Raw genomic sequence first — 24,876 nt, forward strand, 5'->3', positions numbered from 1 at the left:
AGAAAATGCCAACAGCAAACTGAAATAAAAAGCCATCAATAAATTTAAGATATAATCTACTCTAATACAATATAATTAATTGACGCTTCTTAGAACATGAAATTACACGGTGAAAAGGCACTGCTGATGTTGCTTTCTCACGTAGTAGCACTTACAGAAATTAACTACTGACTTGGGGGAAAAAGGTAAAAAAACCCCCAAAACATTCCCATGGCATAATGCTCAGCATTATGGAAGACTCAGAAGTTCAAAAGTGCAAAACCTCAGCTGATTATTCTGAGTATTTTACTCGGAAACAGGGAAAATGCTTCTACACACATACATTTTAAATTTAATTTCTGACTAAATATTAAGTACAGTGTCTACCTACTTGTGGCTATCTTACATAATGAAACATGGAATCATAGAATCAATTAGGTTGGGAAAGACCTTTAAGATTATCAAGTCCAGCCACTACCCCAGAACTGCCAAGTCCACTGCTAAACCAGATCACTGAGGGCCTCATCTGCACGGTTTTTGAACGCTCCTAGGGACAGTGATTCCACCTCTTTCCCGGGCAGCCTGTTCCAATGCCTGAGCCCACTCTCTGTCAATAATTTTTTTCCTAATATCCAATTAAGCCTCCACTGGTGCAGCATGAGGCTGTTACCTCTTGTTCTATCACTTGTTATTTGGGAGAAGAGACTAATATCAGAGCAGAGAAAATCCTCCGCTCTTCTTTATAGATAATATTATCACAAATGGTTTCACTGCTAAATTCTTTTCCTTAAATATTGTAAAGCAGAAAGGATGATCTAGAGTTTTATTGCACAAAATTAAATAGTAGTGGGAGTCACCTTCAGATAACAATTTGTCTGACCAGAACTCTACTAACATGAGTTATAGAAAAAGAAATCAGTAATTATGTGTCACGGAAATAATTACCTTAATTTTAAACAAACAAAACCATTAAGTAGAAAAAATATTATTAAAATAAGTCTTATTGACAATAAATACCCTTATTTTATAAATCAACTTAGATAACATAATATTAAACAATAGGAAGATGCAGAGAAATTAAAATTAAAATCAATAATCAAAAAGCATCAGTAATCACATCTAGATAACTATTTTGGAGAAACAGGTGAAATTAAGAAAAACTACACAATTTTAGTTTCTAAGAACATGCTTTTAGACTGAAGTCCTATTTTCATCAACTTTGTGAAGTTAACAGAAGCATGAAAATTTCTTGATAACAAAAAAGTCCTCCTTCCAGAGATTATTTTAAAAGACAGCTAAAAAACCCACACCCATACGCATTCTGATGTAACCGCTTTTTGAGGCACAGTTTACTGTTAGTTCACATATGACCTTAGACCAATATATTTCTATTGAAAGATTGCAGGGTTACAAGCAATACTGGCAATAATCTTTGAAAAGCTAAATTCCAAGAGCTGCATACAATTTTACACTTTTTTTTATCCTCCTACTAGATGAAATTTTTAAGACCTTCATTACAATGTAACCTGCACAGTCTCTTAAGTACTCAGAAATAGCATTTAAGGAGACACAAAAGATCAAATTTGATGCAACATCAATCTATATTTCTCTCTATAAAAATATATGAACTATGTATATTGTTTTGAACATTTATAATTTACAAATTACATACTAACATTTTACATTTTCTTGGATTACAAGTACGTATGTGAGTGTTTAAATACACATATATATGGTCAAATTGCTGCATGCAATCTTGGCTAAGAGTAGACAATGGGGGGGTGGAACAGCACAAGTCCTATTTAAAATCAGATGCAAAACAAAAACAAACAAAAAGTATCTTGAGACAGGAGATTATCTCAGTAGTAAAATTAACATAAACTTTTCTAATAATGAAGATGAATTATCGAAGACAGATGTCAAAAGACCTCCTGGACAAAATTTGTAATTAAAAGAAAAAAAAAACAACAACGAACAAAAAAAAAAAAAATCCACAAAGAATTCCCCCCTCGCACCCTAAAACACAAAATCTATCCTTATGCATCAAAGTTTTGAAATAACTTAGTTTCCACCAACAACACATGATCATTTGTAAACTGCCCCTGACAAAAAGCTTACCAACAAATAATAATTAAAAAAAACCCCAAACAAAACTCCATCAGAGAGGACAGAAATCTCTGATCTGCATCTCCATTTCTGTTGGTTGATGAAAGCAATAGCAGTATGTTTTCGACCTATGGCCACAGGAGTAGAGCTTGGATTGTGGTCTCCTTAGGCATACAATTTGAAGTGTGGGTAAAAAAGCTTAAGAAATGTCTGACTTCTTAAGCTGATCTTACTACTAGAGAACAGAGGGGCAAATAGAATGTCTGCTTACAGAAAGAGTTTCAAGGGGCATCTGAAAAATAGAGATTTGTAAATCCGAGATGGAACAAAACTGTTGAAATTATAATAAAAAACAGATACATCTGAGACATGGATAAAAATTGCATCCACAAAGCAGTATAGCTGTTCTAAAGGGAAGTCTTGCATTAAAGCACAAACAGAGGTTGTGCAGTATCTTCAAGAGAGATCTGAAATAGGAATGAGCTTGAATGACAAAAATTGTCAATAACACACTTTCAGCAGAACTGACATCAGGTTCACAGAAAGTTGTGTTGTATTTGTAAACTACTGGTTAGTGATCTTTATTTTCACTTTTTTTATAAATACAAAGCACTGCTGTATTTGAGAATTTGAACTAACCATGACACTTTAAAGGTTTAAAGCCATTTGCATTGATTTAGCACAGGGATTTTTGCTGTTAATATAAATATATTCTTTCTACAAAATTAAGATAAACAAGGAATAGAATTGAGGGTATCAGAATGCAATTAAATATATCATTGGCATGATCCTGTTCAGTTACTTCACCACAAAATACACACAAAGCAAACACAGAGGAAAATGGGTACAAAGGCAATACAAATCATGAGAACAATGAAAATACCTCAAGAGAATATAAACTGAAACATACAGGATTGAAAAGTTCAAAAAGGAAACACGTCAGAGATTTTGATGTGCAGAAAGTACAAAAGCTTCACTTTCCCCTTCCTCACAAAAGGAAGGATTAGGTAGAATGTAACAAAAAAAAAAAAAATTCTGTCTTATAAAACCCAAAATTATGCAATGAAACTTCCCATGATCTCACTGATTTCAGTATTTTTTTAATTAGTCTATTATATGAACAAGAATTAAAACCATATTTTTCTTTGTTGAATAGGCATATATGTTTCATAGATAAACGACTCTCACAACCTGTTGAGATGAGACCTTCCTGAACTTGAAGGACAAACACCAGATTAATCAACCTAATTTAGATCATCTACGGTTCTGTCACCAACAGAGAAGCAAATGCTGTTGAGCAGTTAGTCATTAAAAACCATCTCCCTGCCACCTGTGACAAACCTCAGATATATCTGAAACTCAGTGCTTACTGCTAGGAAAATAGGATGAAATGTGGCTCACAACTCCAGAAGGATACCCCAGGCTGCAACAGTACCCCAAGCACTCAGGAACACAAGTCACGCCGGTTGAAGCAAGATGGAGTTATGCTTAATGCAAAAAGAAATGTTATGAAATACTGGGTGTCACAGTGTAAATCCCACATCCTAAAATTAGATCATTGAAGCAGAAAATTGAATAAGCAAATCTACTTTGCTTCAAATTCACCATTTACCTTCACTCCTATCTAGCTTGGCATCTCAGACAAACCTCTACCAAAACTTACGATTACATTCCAGTAAAACTAACCTTCTTCAACTTTATTTTCTTACGGAATTAGAGTATGTCTGATATATTATTATAGTTAACAACAAAACCACACAGATTCTGTCCTGATAGTAGGCAGGGCTATCAGGAGAACCTACTGATCTAAGAGGTGCTATTAGTGTGTAGCCAGTTATTTGGAAAAAAATAAAGATACATAAAAAAAAAAAAAAAATCCCTCAGATCTGGCTACTGCTTAGAAACTGAACATGTGATATTGAGACCCATCAGAACTAGGCTGCTCTGTGGATAGTTTCCTTTGTTTCAGACAACTCAAATCTGACCTAAACAGACATTTCGAGTGCCCATACTATAGTAACACAGGATGGTTTTGTACTGTGTGTTTACAATACTGACTTCATTGCTTAAATTAACTTTTCCTGTGAATATACACCATGATTGCTTACTTTATTCTTCAATCCCACAAATTCTGTGAGGAAAAAGTTTACTTTGAAAAAATGTATAATGTATATTTTTTATTTAATTTATTCTTTCACATGTCCAAAGTTACAAAAGGAAGCTATTGCACCTGAAAGCTACTGCAATTAGAGTTCTCATGTATAATTTTCCAAGAAATATTCCATTGCTAGCTTCTCAGATTTTGCAAAATGAAACAGTCACAATTCTTCAAAATCTTACGCTCTTACAAAAATAGTTTTCTAGTTTTTGAAGGCTATGCCACAGTTCTATCAGTTTGTCTTGTATTCTATGCAGCTGTTTGGTTGGGTTTTTTTCCTTACTTATAGATGAAAATCATTCAGTTACTGTGTTTAAAAATTTTTTTGAGATTGTTTCTCCACTGTTTTTTGATAGTTTCTTCTTTCCTCTTCACCATGGCTGTGGGAATAGAAGTACTACTGTGACAATATAGCACTATTTCCTGAAATACTGAGTGATGCAAAGTATCACGCAACTTGTCACCAGTATTAAGTACTAATTTGTAATTTGGAAATAATGCACTTCAAAATACAGATTGTTAAATATTCCATATTTTCACATTCGAAAAAATCTACACATACATTTGAAGCATGAAAAGAAAACAGCTTACACATTGGTGAGATTACAGGTAAACTAAATCTCTAAGGAGGTAGTGCTTGTATTTCTGTCTCGCTCTTTCCTGTTATTTATTCTTCTACTTTCCAGAGTAGTTTTATTTTATGAGATACTGGAAAAGGAATTTCAAAACAACAACAACTGATTTACTTTACTCTCTCTAATGTTTATATCTTTATTTCATATTTAAGTAATTATAATGTGACCTAGGTATTAAAACCATGAAATAACATCATATGTACCATCTCAATCTAAAATAAGGCACAGAGGCTTATTATTTCACAAAGTCTTACTGGATTCTCTCAAATGGCAGATACATAAAAGGGAATAAAATTTTAGTTCCTGTAAGAACAACCTAAATTTAAAAGAATTCTTCAGCTGAAAACATACTAATGCAGAGATATTAAAAATTCATTTGTCTACTTCTGTCATTACAGACGATATGGCATATGCAATTCTAACAGTCAGAAAGGATGTGACCTTCCATATCACACCGTGAGCAAGTATACCATTTCAGAGGACAATGGTAAAGGGCATTCAGTAATGACATCCCAGAACCTTCTGTTCCTCCCGTCATATTCTGTGTAGGACTCAGAACAACCTATATTCTTGAAAACGCCTGCCAGACTCAGACCTAAATGTCAACTAGACTGAAGAATGTCTTTATAAATTTTGATGGGATGAGGCATGCACATTTCCACTGCCTTTTGTAGTTGAGTCTCAGGAGGCACAGAAGCAGGTATTTTGACATCAAAACATTTTAGTGTTAAATTATTTTAGCTATTAGGGAGTACTGTTATCAAATGCATTATCAAGTAATTAACTATGACATAAGCAAGTCTGTAAAGTGAAACAATAGAGATACAGTGTCTATACAATCTATAAGAATTTCATTGTAGTTTAGTGGTTTTACTTTGGACCAGCATTATCAAGTCCTGATAAAAGCCCATTGAGAGCTAGAGCACACGAAGAATGCTATCCTGATGCTATTCAGATGCAACTCATTAATTACATCAAAGGAATGTAATTTGTGCCTTTCAGGATTGATCCATGATGAAAACTAAAGCAAGGGGAGTAAGAACGATCAGAAGATTTCGTTCAAAAATCACACTACTGGATCTAATTTAGAATGCTAATGTATTTTCACCAAAGCAGAAACCAAAGTATAAAAGTAGACAGAGTATTAGCTGCAGCTAGGTGTTTTAAGTGGATACTGGAAATTATGAGAAAAATTGATCAGAAAATGAACATGAGCCAGCAGTGTGCACTCACAGTTCCCGGAAAACCAACCGTATCCCGGGCTGCATCAAAAGGAGCGCGACCAGCAGGTTGAAGGAGGTGAACCTACCCTTCTACTCTGCTCTCGTGAGACCTCGTGGAGTATTGTGTGCAATTCTGGTGTCTTCAACATAAAAAGGACATAGAACTGTTGGAACAAGTCCAGAGGAGGGCCACGAGGGTGATCAGGGGACTGGAGCACCTCCTGTATGTAGAAAGGGCTGTTCAGCCTGGAGAAGAGAAGGCTGCGTGGAGACCTAATAGCAGCCTTCCAGTATCTGAAGGGGGCCTATAAGGATGTTGGGAAGGGACTATTCATTAGGCACTGTAGTGACAGGACAAGGGGTAACGGGTTCAAACTTAAACAGGAGAAGTTTAAATTGGATATAAGGAGGAAGTTCTTTACTGTTAGGGTGGTGAGGCTCTGGAATGGGTTGGCCAGGGAAGTTGTGAATGTTCCATCCCTGGCAGTGTTCAAGGCCAGGTTGGACAGAACCTTGGGTGACATGGTTTAGTGTGAGGTGTCCCTGCCCATGAAAGGAGAGTTGGAACTAGATGATCTTAAGGTCCTTTCGAACCCTAACTATTCTATGATTCTATGAGGTTCAAGAAAACAAGTTACAGAAATAGAATTTGATCTAGTCCATTAAAGAGGAATATAATTAAGCTGGACATACATTCTTAATAACCCATATAGTCACTTAAACTAAAATGTCCTTTGACCCTGACTCCTAGAAATCACAATTCTCTTTATTTCTGAACTTTTCTAAAAGAAAAGTCTTTGCAATTTTCTGATTCTAGTAAAGTCAGTGATATTTCATATTCCTGAATGCACTGTTCTATCTGAATCACTCAGTTTGTTTCACTGGACTTTCAACTTGCAGTTCGCAAGTTTCAAAACATTAGTTGCATAAGATCATTAATAGAAAAAAACTTCATTCCATACACTAGATAGGTGGGAAAAAACCCCAAAATATAACAAAAAAGCCTGCCGACCCTCCACACAGTACCTACCCATTGAATGTGTGATGTGTTCAAATGCTATTTAGTGAGCTAGTGTGAAGTACCAGTGTTATGCAAGACACAAATACAGACTCAGTATCTAGGTGTGTAATCACAAAGTTAATTATATGGAGATGAGATTGTGAATGTTCACCCTTTCTGTCCCCTTCTACCTGTTCATATTCAGTTAATTTTATTCTTGCAGAACTGTAGCTTCTAAGAATAAATGTAACTCATTAATAAAACAAAACATAGTGGTACATTATAAGACACTAGACAATAAACCTGTGCCTTTTGCAAACTAAAACTGTTGCATGTAAAATTAATTTTTACTATAAAAGAATCCTGTAAATAAAGGAAACAACTACTTTAGCTGTGCAAACTATTGAATTCAGCTCTAAAAAGATTCCTTTTCCACTCAACTATGGTTTAGGTTTTGTTATATTAATACTTAAACTTGTTTATATTAATCATTTTTCTAGCCCCTTTCAGTGGCTGGAATGTGGAAATCCTGAGTCTTGACAACTACAATACAGTAATGTAGTAAGATTTTTTCTTAGTCCACTAGATCTGAATATCAAGAATGACACAAGCACAGTTGTGCCTTACCACTATACAGTTTATTATATGCAAACAGCCAAAGGGAATTTATGGACAGAAAAAAACCCAGCAAGTCACATTCTGCCAGTTTACTCCCAATATGCTTATACACTCCAACTGCCTATCTTTAGTAATATCAGCTCCATTTCTAATACACAACTGTTGGTTTAATTTTTGCTTCTTCTCTCTCCCCTTCTGATGAATGATTTTAATGAAAAATCATACTTTCTATTATCCAGTTTTGGTGGTAGGCAGGAACCATGCAATTTAATTTTTTTTTAAAGAAATACATGCAGCTATGTTAAATCTAATATAAAAATAATAAACATAACTAATTCTGTAGTCATACAATAGTGCATATGTGCATATATGTATGTATATATACGTAAGTTTTGGTTGCTGTTCAAGCTCTATGACAACTTTACATTCTCTCAGAAACATCAAATAGCAACAGCTATTTATGTCATGCATTATAAGGCCCTCACATTTTAAGACTATAAAGAACAGCATTATTAGGTAAATTTTAATTTGTCCTGGCTCAAAACTCATCAGTAATTCAAATTCGGTGGTTTTTTTTTTTTTTCTGTTCTGGTAGGCATGCTAACTTTTCCAGAGAATGTAGGAAGTATTCATTTCATAGAATCATAGAATAGTTAGGGTTGGAAAGGACCTTAACATCATCTAGCTCCAACCCCCCTTTCATGGGCAGGGACACCTCACACTAAACCATGTCACCAAAGGCTCTCTCCAACCTGGCCTTGAACACCACCAGGGATGGAGCATTCACAGCTTCTCTGGACAACCCATTCCAGTGCCTCACCACCCTTACTTCACACATTCAGCTTTACACAATCACAGCATTATTTACTTTAATATTTTTCAACATGAAATAACAGCAAATGATTATAAAACTATATGTCAAAAAATGAACAGCTATAAGAACACAACAAACAAAAAGTATGCAGTTTCATGTGACACAAGACCTTTAAAGAGAATAAATTTATCTTTTACATTGGTTTTTCAGCTCAGCTTGTATTTTCTTGTTTTTAAAACTTTCAGAACTGAAAATAGAATGCATCCAGTAATATGAAAGAAAAGAAAAATCATAATATTGGCATAATTTTTAGTACACCATTAAATTAATTTCCAATATTGTATTGTTACCTTTGTAGTTAACCTTGAAACCGATTGAGCCCACACTTTCATCCGTTTGAAGATGCAACCACATCTGATTGCTCATGCTCACAATTAAGTCGGGTACAAAGCTCCCAGTTAACCTATAGAAAAAGGAAAAAACAAAACAAAACAAAACAAACTAAATAGATTAAGTAGCTAGATTTGGGTTTTGCTTTTTATAAGGAATCAAAATAACTATTACTTTTTTGTTTGTTTGTTTTAAATTAATTGTATTCTGCTCACACCAATTTAGTTACCTGCTGGCTGGTTAGTCGTTGCAGCTTTCAATGTTCCAATGACGCAGATTTGGCAGCAGTGTATAAACACAAGCAATTACTGCTTGTGTTATACTGAAATATTTAATCTCACCTTCAACTGCTGATCCAGAAAGACACTAATCTCCCCTAATCCGGAACCTTACCTAGGAGTCCTGTGTGCATGACTCAGGTACATGCAAGCATAGCAAATGGCATTAGAAGCCCACAATAAGGCAACACATTTATTCTTCCGAAAATGTACTTCTCTTGTATACAGTCACCCACTTTGGAATACACACATTGTGTATTTAAGAGGAATTAGCTAATCTTAAATTGCAATACTTAATATTATTATGGAAGTTCATGTGTTCCATGAATACTCTCACCTCCTCCTCTACCACAACAATCAAAGAAGCTGCCCGACTCAGCTGACATTCATTCCTTCTTTAACAAAAATACCAGAAGTCACAACTTTAAAACCACCCAGTGTCACATGATGCTGAGTAATTAGAAAGACCTGAATTTGCGTTTTAGTTTTTACCTTCTTTTTTTCACTTTTCATGCAGTTTGCAAAAATTTGCAAGTCAATGATATCCTAAATGATCATTCTGTTTGCTGAATGAAATCCTGCGATAGCAAAAAGTAAATGTTGTGAAAGCTGCAGTTTTACGCTAAATTACATTTTTTCCTCAAATCTGCCTCAAATTTGGTAAGAATTTATCAGCTAAAACAGAATGGTGGAAAGTACCAAAGCAATTTACCCTGTTGTTAAATGGATCACAAGCACAAGCCTGTGTAAGAGTGAAAACTGTTAGTTTCAGTTTGAACAATTCTTTAAAGCTAGCTGAAACTTTAAATGGACTACTTTAAATATATTTTGCAGCTAATTTTAGTTCTCCCCTCTGGTCTTTTTTAGCTTGATTCTGTATGAAATACTCTGCTGTAGGAGAAATTCCTATTTCCCACATCTGTGTTCACAGATGGAGCACAAAGACTCTTGCCAGGATTGAGTAAGTAAATGCCTGGCCAAAGTAATGTACTAACTGCTCATTCCCGCACTAAAGGAAAGTTTCTTCAGTGAGTTCAGTCTTTGCCAAATTAATAGATTAACAAGATGTTCCTCAGAAACAACACTGATGTAATGGCTAACAGAATTTTGTAATTGCTGCTACTGATTGACAGTACATTTTGGGATTAGTAAAGCCATTGGGTATATTAATCTCTGTTGTGTCAGAGAGAATAACTCCTTTGATAAACAGCTACCAAAATTCTTGATGGTTCTATTTTCTGAAGTTAATTATAAATACATTTTTAAATGCACAGTTTTCAGAAATTATATTTTTCTATTAAATAGGATGTGGGGAAAATACCATTTGAAAATCAATCAACAGTACAACGTACTGCTCTTTTAAGTACTTAGGGATCACTGTACGAGAATAATAATAATTTTAAAAAATTAGAAAAGGAAGCTATTTAAGATAATAATGAATTTCTACAGTTATGAATTACCCTGTCTTTCCTCCTGGGGTTTATGTGACTTCCTCTAGCCTGGATTTTTTACCTAGATTCCTGTCCTGGAAGTAGGTTCCTACACCCTCCCTTTCAAATCTGAGCAGTGAACACTCAACAGTAAAGATGGAAAGATGTGATTATGATAACTCCCCTTTTATTAAACAGTTTAACAGTTACGACACAGTTATGGATGTTTCCCATCTCCTCCTTCGGACTCAGAAACTACCCCTTCCACATACTACTGACATACATTCCTCTGGGAAAGCATACTGAAGGCTAGGTTAGAGGATATTCAGAAGATTGCAACACTCTCCCTCTGATGATGACGATCTGTAATATGGGACACTGTACATCCAAACCAACAAGCATACTAAAAGACTAAGAGCAAGTTTCATGCTTTGTGCATCGTATTTTCCAAATGCATGTTACAGGAATGAGCACCAGATGAACATTACATTAAGAGTTGCCCACAGCAACTGTTAACCCAAGCTGCTGAAAGCAGACTTCCAAATATCTTGAAAGAATGCTGTGACTGATTTCTGAAGCACCATTTCTTATTCTTCTTCTCTTCTATCACTTGGAAGTAAAATTTAACAGTGCTCCACCACGCAAAGATCTCAGTTCTATAAGAAAGCACTAAGAAAGCCCGCATTAGTCATCTTGTCAAACACACAAAAGAAGTTTCAGATTTGAGTTTGCTTAGGTGCTAGGCTCCCTAGGTTGGAGCAGTCTGTCATGTTGCTGGGTGTATGTATATGGGCACAGAATTATAGGCATCTGGGGAAACTTAATGGCAAGTGCTGAAATGGCTTTGGAATTTTAGCTACTTCTGTGATCAGCATCAGCAGAGTAGGAATTATCGGGATTGTAATACGTAATTTAGGAAGCATAATTCTATATAAATGCCACTTAAATTCATTTTTTTATTCTGAACCTTCCTATCTAGCAGTGCTCAGTAATACTACTGGATTAAACACCTGGATAGTTTTCCTGATTAACTTTGATAAATTGGAAGATAAATGTTTTAACATCGTTTACATGTAAGCCATATATATTCAAACCAATGTTGTACAGCAATTTGCTGGAGGAAAGATAATTATTTTAAAATTTAAAATCCAAAATTAAATAATACAATAGCTGATTTATTTGCTGTGCATCATACCTCAGACAAAGTCTGAATGGCTCACAGGAGAAAACATTTACCAGTTTTTTACAGTACTCAATTATGTTCCATCTTCCATGTAATTCTTTTAATACATTTTAATCCTAATAGCTTCAACATTGATACTTCTGATCACAGACTAACCAGATTATTCCACTGGTAAACAAAAATAATATATGTGTGGCTGATTTTACAATGTTTTTTAATATTAAACCCCCCCAAATTAATTACGGCATTTTTGCTTTTGTAGGATTTCCACAGCAATAATTCTTTAAAAGTATTTATTTATTTAAAGAACAGGTTCTCTTATCATATGTTAACACTTCACAACTCTAATTAACTCTTTTATTAAAGAAAATTATTCAGAATACCTTTATATTCATGGCAGGTTTAGTCCTCTAATTTCATAATTTCTCCCCCCACATGTCTCATTGTCAGACAGACTTTTACAAAAAAACAATACTTCAGTTAAATGTTAAGACCTGGTGAACCAGTACTTAATAAATGCTCTTTACACATGACAGGATAACTAATATAGTTTAGGAATCTAAGATGAAATTGATTCCAGCTTTATCAAAAAATTATTTTGATGGTGTGGTACTGTTTATAAAATAGAAATTACAGTACTTCCCCACTTCTCAAAGCTATTATTAGTAACAATTAGAACATCTACAATCCACTGAAGAAATTTTGCATTGTCCTAAAGTAATTGCATTTGAAATACCTGTAGCTGGTCTCCTCATTGATAAGAATCTTAAACCATAGAATAGTTTAGGTTGGAAAAAAATTTTAAGATCATCAAGTCCAACCATAAAATTAATACTGCCAAGTCCACCACTAATCATGCCCTTAACAGTCATGTCTACACATCTTATGAATACCTCTAGAGACGGTGACTCCACCACCTTCCTAAGCAGCCTGTTCCAATGCCTGACAAGACTTTCAGTGGAAAAAAATTTCATAATATCCAGCCTAAACCTCCCCTGGTGCAACTTCAGGCCACTTCCTCTCATCCTATCACTTGTTACTTGGGAGAACAGACCAACACCCACCTCGCCACAACCTCCTTTCAGGTACTTGTAGAGAGCCATAAATAAAGTCTCCCCTCAAACTCCATTTCTCCAGGCTAAACAACCCCAGTTCTCTCAGCCACTCACCAGACTTCTGCTCTAGACCCTTTACCAGCTTTGTTGCCCTTCTCTGGACATGGTCCAGCACCTCACTCAATGTCTTTCTTGTAGTGAGAGGCCCGGAACTGAACACCATATTCGAGATGTAGCCTCACCAGTGCCTAGTATAGAGGGACAATCACTTCCCTAGGCTTGCTGACCACACTATTTTTGATACAAGCCAGGATGCTGTTGGCTTTCGTAGCTACCTGGGCATACTGCTGGCCCATGTTCAGCTGGCTGTATTTCAGTTGACAAACACCCCCAGGTCCTTTTCAATGACAGCTTTCCAGCCACTCTTTCCGAAGACTGTAGCATTGCATAGAGTTGCCGCCATCCAAGTGCAGGACGGCCTTCTTGAACTTCTTACAATTGGCCTTGGTCCATTGACCCAGCCTGTCCAGATCCCTCTGCAGAGGCTTCCTACCCTCTAGCAGATCAACACTCCTGACCAAGTTGGTGTCATCTACAAACCGATAGTATACTCAGTCCCCTCATCCAGATCATTCTGTTAACAGAACTTAACAGAAGGGATAGAACGTTGCAAAACTAATTAAAATCATAGAATCATAGAATCATAGAATAGTTAGGGTTGGAAAGGACCTCAAGATCACCTAGTTCCAACCCCCCTGCCATAGGCAGGGACACCTCACACTAAACCATCCCATACAAGGCTTCATCCAACCTGGCCCTGAACATTGCCAGGGATGGAGCACTCACAACCCCCCTTGGCAACCGATTCCAGTGCCTCACCACCCTAACAAGCAGGAAAGAATTTCGAGATAGATAGCCTGTCTTCCGAAGGATAGATATAAGGGGGAATTCACAATGAAAACTTGCAAATCCAGAAACAACTTCTATTTTCTGCTCACAATTTTGCAATTAACAATACTGAGCTGAAATTAGGAAAGACAGAAAGGTAGAAACTGATTCCAGAATACTCAAACCAGACCGATTCTTTATGTTCTTATGGTGAACAATGGAAAGTTACAATAAAAATCGTAATAATACATTTCCATTAAATATACTGTGGGAAGTATCATTCTATTGAATCCTAATTTTGCTATGCTTTTGGGGTTTTCTGATTAACACATTTTTACATTTATCACATCTGCTTCTGTTCTGGCCTGAATTTTAAATCTGCAACTCATCTGAAGTAATGATAATATGAGACACTCTCTGACAGGCAAGTTTATTTAAAAGTAACAGCTAAATAGTATTTGGCCTTTTCAAAAAATATTTCCTAAATATTAAAAAAAAAAAAAACACCACAAAAGCAAGCTAACAAACAAACAAACAAACAAAAAACCTGGGAAAAAAAAGAACTTAAGGGACATTCATTTCTCCTACAAATTATTCTATTTATTCAGAATGGAACTGGACCTACATAAAATGACAGACTACAAGTCTACAAGTCAAATGACTGGGGAATAATCACTGGATTATACTGCTGTCTTCAAAATATTATAAATTAAGCAGTAAGATCCTGAACTTGCCTTCTTGATACTGTTATTATTATAAAACCAGTTAGCATCACAATTTTAGTATTTGAGAAATATGGATTCTGAATTTAGTCAGTGGTTGTTAAGTCTCTACCCCCCCACCCCAACCTCTTCTCTCCCCCCAGACTCATACATTCTAGAAGAATGTTACTGGATGACAAAAACCTTAATATTCAGCACAGTCTGATTTGTAGTTGTATGTGGGTTTGGTAACATCCTACTCAGATTTTCTCTATAGTAATTTTCTTCACTACACTAACTCATGTTTCAAATTATCTACAATAATCAAGAAGCATTTAAATGTCAAGATACTATAGTATACTATAGTACATCTTTCTACATACTAAGCTTGCTAGGAGGCTGTAAAAGTTTGTAAGTAAGTTGCCCATTAATTTATTTGCAATTATGTTCTTACATATTTTTAATTTGAGAACCCACTTTTAAAGGGTGCACAATAGCCCCTAAAAAAATTTACATTTCTACACATGGATGTACAGACTATGTCTTGTAAAATTTCTGATTTTAGTTTATTTTTTTATTTTCTTATGTCTAGCCCATCTCTTTCTGACTTCAAAACAGTAAACATATAGCCATGCAGTTAAACTATGACCTTGAGTAATCTTAGAAGCTCAGTAAGATTAGGGTTTTTTTGATATTTTCCCGATTTTAATCACTGTCTACTCTCATCAAAACCACATTAATTAAATTCTGTAATGCATAAGTGTAAATGCAAAAGACTTACACTTGAAGCACTGTTTTAGGATCACCCACTTCTCCTCCATCACCAATTGTTAGTGTGTCATACCCAATCTCCAGATCAAATTCTTCAAAATTTATCTGAATAACCTAGGAAATAAAATAAGTAAATATATTTAGGAAATAAAGGAACATATCTGAGAGTTTAGTCTGTACATAAACTTTTCAGCAGTGCAAATAAATGAGATTTTCTGATTAACAATTATATGCAACTTCAGTATATTTTACAATACATTATCGTAATTAACCCAACAGGTTTGGTCCATGAAATATGAATTATAATAATTTTAAGGTCTCATTACTCTGCTGACCTCCTCAAAGCATTGTCATTTCACTTATTAATGTAGTTGTTACATGTTTAATACAGTTCTGTATAATCGCATTATATTTTGATTAAGATATACTCAAAGGGCAACATAACTAATTGCACTTCATGCAATACAACTGTCTGCAAATAACAGCTGAATAATTGTACTTCACTGAGTAAATGCAGTGGAGGTGAAGAACATAATTTACTCCTGACATCTATAATCTGGCTCAGGCAGGATAAACCTGAATCAAAGGTAAAAGTAATTTCTTATTTCATGAACCTGAGTAGAATGCAACTATTAGAAGCATAGGTATTTTTTTATATCCTGTAATTTAAACCACACTGTAAAACTTTCACTTCCATTTTAAGAATACAATGAATTTTTCACTTAGAGCAAAATGCAACCATATTATTAGAAAAGCAAATAAAGCATTTTTTCTCCACCCATTTATTAATCATGCTAACTCTGTCTTAACAAAAAGAATAGAAATTTCTCAGGTTTTCATCCAGGTCAGAATTCTTATGCATAGAAATTTTTTACCTATATTTGTAATAAATGGTTTTCAATTACTGTTACACTTGTGAACTGAGAGTGTTTGTGTTTAACGCTGTGGATGCCATCCTGATGGATTAATATAATGTCCTTGAAAGCTCGTATTACTTCATTACACTGGAGCTCTGCTAATTGTTTGAAGGATATGTTTCTATGAATAAAAGCCAGTACAGGTAAGTTGGAGAAACATTATATATTTACTGCATTTATGCCTCATCCCACCATATAATTTAAAATAAACAACAATAACAACAAACTGCAGATGGACCACAAAACATTTTCAAATGGTCAGGTAAAATTTCAGGGAAAAATACTATGAACAAAAAAAAGATCATTTGCCTGAGCTGCAAGATTCTGGATGAGAGGATGGTACTATCAAAGTAGCTTATGGAAGGCAAGCATGAGGACATTTCAGACATGCAGAATTCCAGTTGAGACAATTTGCCACTATAGCCGTGATCTGTCATTTCACACATAAGTCAACTAATGATATTGTATCTGCAGGGTTTCAGAACTGTGAAGAATATCTTTACTTAAATTCAAGCAATGTAGTAATTACTATTCTCTTCTTTTCCAGAAACAGCCATGCAGTAGCCCCTGAAACTTTGTACCTTTATAGTAGCTTTTGTGAAGTAAACATCAGGTAGCAGAGTACAGTAATTATCCTGATACAGACTAATTATATTTTGAGGTTTGTTTCAGTAAATGTTATTAAACATGTCCCTAGACACTACAATCAGGATAAAGGAACCTTTTCTTTCCTCTTCCCCTATATACACACATATACATGAACAACAAATTTTATTTAAAATAAAATATCCCGAGTTGTGCACTCTTATTCACTGAAGTAAATATGAAAGTAGCTAAAAGGAAGGCAACAGTCTCTCTACGTCCTGGTCTGCTTTTGGTTTTTATAAACCTAGCAGCAATAAGCAATTTATAATTCCTGAATTAAATTTATAAACCAAGAAGCATATCAAGAAGAAGAAAAAAAGATGGTAATAGTAATGATTATTATCCAAGCTACCAAAAAAAAAAGACTTTCTGAAAAGTACGACAGTGTACTTTGTTTGGACTTTTCCAAAAGAAGAAATGGCAGCAGAGATGTAATTTCTAACGAATTTCAGTAGATGTGTCTCCTTTCTATGCCTTGGTACAGAACTGATTCTGTTATCTAGCTCAGAAGTAACACAGGAGAAGACTATTGCACAATTAATGGCTAATTTGAGAACTTCCCACAACTCTTTAGAGAGAGAACATACTTAGGAGGATGAGTTCCAGACAGCAATCTTTCCCAAAAGTTGTTCAATATGAGTGTGTCTAGTTACTGATGGAATTAGCTCCCCAAAGATTTTTCAAGGAAAGTGGTGTTCCATGTTACGTATTCAAGTTTTTAAAACTTCAAAATTTACAAAGAAGAATGCTGTGTAACAAAGTACAAGTGCTTCGGAACTGCTTTTAAACAGGAAGTGTAGTAAGGAAGAAATCTGAATTAAAACATCCTGCCAAGTATGCAACATTATTACATACTATTTTGTTGCACATTGCATTTATTGATTTATAAATCAATAATTCAAAATATCCAAGAACTGCTGTGCAGCATAACAATAGTTTAACTGGCTTTTTTGTAGTCGCTTATTGCATGAATAAACCCCACAGCTCAAAATGAAACAGCCTAATATTAAGCACTCTGTCCTTTCAAATTTAATTTAATCTTTGAGTATCAGAGGGGATGAGAAAATAGCAAGAGGGGGAAGAAAAAAAGAAAGAAAACTTGGAGATCTTTAGAATGTTATAGAATAAAGCAGGTGACAGACAAAGCTGTAAGACAGTTCCAGGAAATAAATACTCACTAGCTGAATTGGAAAGTTCTTTCTATATTGTTGAGTCCGTTTGCTGGCAACAGAATTCATTATACTTTAGACATCATACTGTAGACATCTACAGTGCGAACATCTATATTTGATGTAGGCTTCATAACCAGTGAAAAAACATGCCTGGATTGTAATCTATTTCATTAAAAGGCAGATAACACCCACTAGATCAACCATAGCTTAGAAGTACCCATTTATCTTCCCTGGACTATAAAGTGAGACTAGGCACTGGCTTTGGTGGATAAAGAACTGGCTGGATGGCTGCACACAAAGAGTTGTGGTCAATGGCTCAATGTCCGGTTGGAGACCGGTAACGAGTGGTGTCCCTCAGGGATCGATGTTGGGACTGGTCTTGTTTAACATCTTCCTCACTGACATGGACAGTGGGATTGTGTGCACCCTCAGCAAGTTTGCCGATGACACCAAGCTGTGTGGTCCGGTTGATATGTTGGAGGGAAGGGATGCCATCCAGAGGGACCTCGACACGCTTGTGAGGTGGGCTGATGCCAACCTTATGAAGTTTAACCACAACAAGTGCAAGGTCCTACACCTGGGTCGGAGCAATCCCAGGCACAGCTACAGATTGGGCAAAGAAGAGATTCAGAGCGGCCCTGCAGAGAAGGACTTGGGGGTGCTGGTCGATAAGAAAATGAACATGAGCCGGCAGTGTGCGCTCGCAGCCCAGAAAGCCAACCGTATCCTGGGTTGCATCAAAAGGAGCATGACCAGCAGGTCAAAAGAGGTGATCCTGCCCCTGTACTCTGGTCTTGTGAGACCTCACCTGGAGTATTGTGTGCAGAAGACCAGAGGAGGGCCACGAGGATCATCAGGGGACTGGAGCACCTCCCGTATGAAGATAGGTTGAGGAAGTTGGGGCTGTTCAGCCTGGAGAAGAGAAGGCTGCGTGGGGACCTAATAGCAGCCTTCCAGTACCTGAAGGGGGCCTATAGGGATGCTGGGGAGGGTCTCTTTGTCAGGGACTGTAGTGACAGGACAAGGGGTAATGGGTTCAAACTTAAACAGGGGAAGTTTAGATTGGATATAAGGAGGAAATTCTTTCCTGTTAGGGTGGTGAGACACTGGAATCGGTTGCCCAGGGGGGTTGTGAGTGCTCCATCCCTGGCAGTGTTCAAGGCCAGGTTGGATGAAGCCTTGGGTGGGATGGTTTAGTGTGAGGTGTCCCTGCCTATGGCAAGGGGGTTGGAACTAGATGATCTTGAGGTCCTTTCCAACCCTAACTATTCTATGACTCTATGATTCTATATATATGGATGCCTACACTGCGGACATCTAAAATTGAATCCACCCAAATATATTTAAGTAGTACCATGTGATATGCTGTAAAGCAGCCAGAAGATTCACACAAACCTGGCAGATAAAGGATCTTCAGGAGAGCTGTGCTCTTTTGGGAAGGCAGCTGAAGACCGTATGGGGTTATCCTGGAGTATTACACGCCAGACGTAATCTCAATCCTACAGACAGCAGATGAATTCTGCTTTGCAGAGTCATTGGCAAAGACACCATGCAGCTATTTAAAAGGCAGATTTGTTTTGTTCTGGTTTGTTTTTTTAAACTCCAATAATAGTGTTGTGTCCCTTCATTTTCCATAGAATTTAATCCTGATGTTATTTATAAAGGTAATTTAGAATTACTTACTTTGGGGCCACAATAACTGAAAACAAATATATAGTCCTTCCCTATCCTGAGAAAAAACACTGTTGAAAAGTCTTAAAATGAAAGGATAGCACATTAAAATAACAGCATGAAGAATATTTTTCATGTTATAGTCTTGTGTTCGCATGTAAGTATGACCTGTATTGTGTTGGCTTGCGTTCACAAGTTTCTGACATTGATTAAACAGAGGAATACAGTCTCAACAGTTCATCAACCTATGCAGCCCCAATAAAGAAAAAAATAAAATAAAGAAGTCATCTTGTTAATGAGACCTCTAAAGGAAACAAAAATAATATAATTACACAATTTAATGGAACTATATCAATACAGCATTCCTTAAGCAAAGACATTGGCTCTTTACTTATATTAGTGCATTTACTATGGTCCTAACAATGCTAACTATTATATAACTTTTACCTTGTGAAAGAGTATTGTGTGGTGGGTTTGTTTTTGTGTTAGTTTTTTTTTTAACCTCTAAGCAATTTCAGATTGTATTTTGCCACATTTTCACACATCAAATATCTTAACCTTTGCAAATGTCTCATCATACATCCAAAAATTGCTAATGGTTGTGCACAAAATTAAGTTTCACTCGTTTTTATTAAGGTAGGTACTAGTAAAAAAAAAAGATTTTCTCTTTTTTTTTTTTTTTTTGGTAGGCACTGAAGGAGATGACTGGTTATTTGGTAGCTTTAATAATGTGGGTGTGGGAACAGCATTTGCTGAAGACAGCAAGAGATAGAAGACAGCAAGAGATAGAAAGTTTCATCTTCAAAATTCTGTCCACCTCTCTAGTGCCAGAACATCTATTATTGATCTACAAAGAAATCTATTTCTGCAAACATTATCTTGTGAAAAGACACAGTATGAATGATCCAAACATACCAGCAAAGGCAAGAAACACACTTCCCTGATACCTACTGATATCACAAGACATCCACTTTAATCAGTTTTCATTGTTAACTCTAGAAAAAAACACCTGTAGACTGCATATAATGCCATGCCCACCCTTTGCTTATCAATCCAAACGAATTCTCTGGTTGCCTTCTTCACTGGTGAAACCAGGCAAGGAGAAGAAAAAACATCCTGTTCATACACCCTGAGGATGGCTAACTGCTTTTTTTGCTGAGGATGTCTGACTGCTTCCCAGTAAATAAATGATGTGCATTTGTATCTGATGGTATAAACTAATGAAATGCTGCTGTCTGATTGATAGGCTTTAACGTCATAATTTTCCACAGAATCACAGATCCCTCTATCAAAATAACTGTGTTATTATGTATTAGATTACAGCTAAGTAGTTTCAGTAGGAAAACCTATTGAATCCATCATTTATTGTAAGAACCAAAGTATAATTTTATTTAAATTATTTATACTGAGGTATAATTTTATTTAACATTAATAATACCATGGAGCAGTTAATCCTGGAAATCACTTCCAGGAGCACTCAGGACAAAAAAATCATCACGGCTTTACCAAGTTGAAGTTATGCTTGACCAACTTTGAAAATCTTCTATGATGAAATGACTAGCACGGTAGGTGACAGTAGTAGATACTGTCTACCTGGGCTTCATGCAGGTCTTTGAGATTGTCTCCTGTAAATTATTCATAGACTGTTGATATACGGGCTGGGTGAACAGGCATTGAGGTGTAATGAAAACTGCATGAAAATCTGGGCCCAGAACATAGTGATCAGCAGCACAAAGTCTAGTTGGAGGCCAGTAACTGGTGGTGCATCCCAGACATCAATACTGGGACAAATCCATTAATAAATTCATTGGTCATCTGGATGATGGAGCAGAATATATCCTCAGCAAGTCCGCCATAACACCAAACCAGGAGCAGTGGCTAATATGCCAGAGGGTCATGCTGCCATCCAAAGGGAGAGGCTGGAGAAACAGACCAACAGGGAGCCCCATCAAGTTCAGCAAGGCAAAGTGCAAAGCCCAGCCTCTAGGGAGGAAAAACATACACCAGTGTATGTTGCTGGAAAGCAGCTTTCAGATGTGTACCTGGTGGATACCAGGCTGAAAAAGAGACAGCAATGTGCCCTTGCTGCAAAGAAGGAAAATAGTATCCTTAGCTGAATTAGACAAACTAACTTACCCTCTGTTCATCCATGACGAGACACATCTGGATGTGGTATCCAGCACTACCCAGTAGTAAAGAGATTGGCACATAGTGATGGAAGTCCAACGAAGGGCCTCAAATATTATTAAGGGATTCAAGCATCTATCTTATGAGGAAAGCCTCAGAGAGCTGGGGCTATTCAGCCTAGAGAAGATTCAAGGGGATCTTATTAAAGTACTTAAATACCTGAATAGAAGGTGCAAAGAGGAAGGAGGAAGCCTCTTTTCATTAAAGGGACAGGACCTGAGGCAATGGGCACAAACTGAAATACAGTAAGCTCCCTCTGAACATCAGGAAAAATATTTTTACTGCAAGGGTGATGAGGCACTGGCACAGATTCCACAGATTGCAGAGTCTCCCTCCTTGAAGCTGTTAAAAAGCCGTCTGGACATGGTCCCATGGGCTACCATCTGCAGGTGGCCTTCTTGAGCAGGGAGGCTGGACAACAGGTCACTTCAAACCTCAACCACTGATTCTGAGAAAACTGAATCAACTAAAAAGTACGCATCTGTTCAAAAATGATCACTTACTACCTCCACAGCTAGTGCTTTTCTACAGATCAAGGTATTTGGAGAGAAATTAATCTTACGTATTTTGGATATTCCTCTGAAGATAAATAATTAATCAGTGCATTGGGATTTGTACCTCTACTGAAAACAACATCTGTTCATTAACTGGAGAGTTTAAAATAATAAGTCTAACAACTACAGCAATTAGCCTTCTGTTGACCAAAGTCAGATGACACTAAGTTAGATGATAAAGTTTCTTCCATAAAATTGCCCCTCGTGTTTCTTCTTTACTGCAGTTGTGAGAAAGATGGGTATGACTGTATTGCGAATAATTATTTCCTATTACATCTAGCTGAACACAACTCCCTGCCTGAAAAGCACTTGATATAGTGGCATGAGGAATGAAAGAAAGGAATAGCATATTTTAGAGAAAGGTGAGAAGATTCAACTGATTACAATTCATGGGCTATACAAACACAAGGCTACGTGATTAAAAATATATGTATATCCATATTAGGAATTTGGACATCTAATCTAAGATCACATTTGTTTTCTTAGGCTGCCAAAATTCCTCCTGTCTAACCTAGTCTTTTAAATATGTTTCATATCTTAGCAAAACATTCTCCAGTGTTACTTTGAGAAAATGATGGATGAATGTCACTCCCAGATAAGTTCGACCCACAATAAGCTAAAAATGTTCTAGTGTCTTTTTTTCTCCTAACAGAGGGATTTGTACTTTCTATTAATAGGAAGGCTTTTTCAAGAAGAGTTGTTATATTTGGAATTCATTTCCTCACTGTTTTTTACTGGTGTATAAGCACTTAATGCTACCTCTCTTTGATACAACAGATCTTAAGGCTGAAAGGTTTTAAAGCAATTTAGTTAAGCTTCTGATGTTATTAGGAAGGTGAAATGCATTTCATTGATAACTTCATCCCAGTTAACAATAAATAAAAAGAGCTGAGACTAAAAGACCATACAGCAGAATTAGTAGCAAAAGTATATTAGACTGAGATTCAGATCTATTTCTAAAGAAAACAAAAATAATCTTAAACCACTGCATTGTTCTTAAATAGAAAGATGATTGCAATCATAGGAAGGGGCTGAGGACTTCTAATTAACTTGCCCCTGCTTCTGTTCTTCCATTCACGAATTAGCCAAAAAGGATACCCTTATGTAGCGTAGATGTCTGCCCTTTTTCAGTCACTGAAGGCAAGCAGTCTGCTCCAAAAAAAAAACCAGAGATGTCACGATGTGAAGTCAGCCTAACTTGGTGAGCAGCTATGTATACTAAAGGGAGCAGAAACACAGGAGTAATGCTTGTGACTTAAGTCTCAATAAATGTTCCTGTGCCTTCAATTTGCATTGTGAATGTGCATTGGGTTTATGTGGCAAGGGTTTGTTAAAAGGGAGGGACTGCACAAGTAGCTTCTATGCGAAGAGATCAGGAGCTGCCCCCATCTCAGACGGAATCAGTTCCAGCTGGCTCCGACTGATCCACCTCAGGTCAAAGCTGAGCAAATCAGGGACCCATGCTGGAAAAGGCTTTGAAGAACCACTTCCTGTGGAAGGGACTCAATGCTGGAGCAGGGAAAGAGCCTGAGGAGAAAGAAGCAGCAGGTACACAATGTCACAAACTTATCACGACTCCCATTCCCTGTCCTCCTGTGCCACCTGGGGAAGAGGAGGAGGCAGAAGAGCCAGGAACAAAGAAGATGAGCCTGTGAAGAAGGGGGATGGGAAGAAGGTGGTTTTAGTTTCATTCTCCATGCCACAGCAGGTGTGTGTATACCCTGTAGAGAGCCCACGCCGGAGCAGGCTCCTGGCAGGACCTGTGACACTGTGGAGATCCATGCTGGAGCAGTCCACTCCTGAAGGACTGAATTTTGTGAGAGGGACCTGACACTGGAGCAGGGGAAGAATGTGAGAATGGAAGGAACAGCAGAGACAAAATGTTATGCACCAACCCCAACCCCCATTCCCCATTCTCCCTGCACTGCCTGAGGGGAGGAGGTAGGGAAGTTGGAAAGCCCCTCTGGTAAGAAGAGAGGGGCTACCTGAAAGTGATGGTTTAGCTTTGTTCTTCTCATTATTGTACTATTTATCCCGCAGATTATCCTAAATTAATTGGCAATAAGTTAATTTCCCCAAGTCTGTTTTGCAAATGATGGTAATTAATGAGTGATCTGCCTGTCCTTATCTTGATCCATGAGATTTTTCATCATATTTTCTACCTATGTCATATTGCAGACGGTGAGTGAGAGAGCAGCCTGCTGGGCATACGGCACCTAGCCAAGGCTAACCCACCACAGAACAGTACCATCAGCATTTAAAGCAGTCACTTCTTAGAAAACAAACAGCAGCTCTATTTCCCAGTCAAAGATCAGAAAAAGGTACATGTTGAGCAGAACAATTTGTTATAAAGATAACTCACAAGAGCAACCAAGTGAACTCAGCTGTGGAGGAAAATAACAGGTCTCTGTGCCAAAAAAATTCACCCAACAAAAAAGACTGAAATGAGTCAATTGCTCACAGCAAAAGCACTGAAAAAGTCCTGTCAAAGTCTCTGGGTC

The 24,876-nt window shown here is 36.7% G+C and overlaps 1 protein-coding gene across 3 annotated transcripts in view; it reads right to left on the minus strand.

Annotated features, from left to right (window-relative positions):
* Positions 1-24,876, minus strand: part of CSMD3 (CUB and Sushi multiple domains 3) — a 614,489-nt gene that overhangs the window by 307,575 nt on the left and 282,038 nt on the right. For all 3 annotated transcript variants that reach the window (XM_065668828.1, XM_065668827.1, XM_065668826.1), the window contains 2 exons: positions 15,240-15,343; positions 8,884-8,996 (listed from right to left, as the gene is read on the minus strand). In XM_065668828.1, coding sequence (XP_065524900.1) covers positions 8,884-8,996; positions 15,240-15,343 — 217 coding nt within the window. The remainder of the gene's footprint in view (positions 1-8,883; positions 8,997-15,239; positions 15,344-24,876) is intronic.

The sequence above is a fragment of the Lathamus discolor genome, chromosome 2 (genome assembly GCF_037157495.1).
Source record: "Lathamus discolor isolate bLatDis1 chromosome 2, bLatDis1.hap1, whole genome shotgun sequence".
NCBI classification, from domain to species: Eukaryota; Metazoa; Chordata; class Aves; order Psittaciformes; family Psittacidae; genus Lathamus; species Lathamus discolor.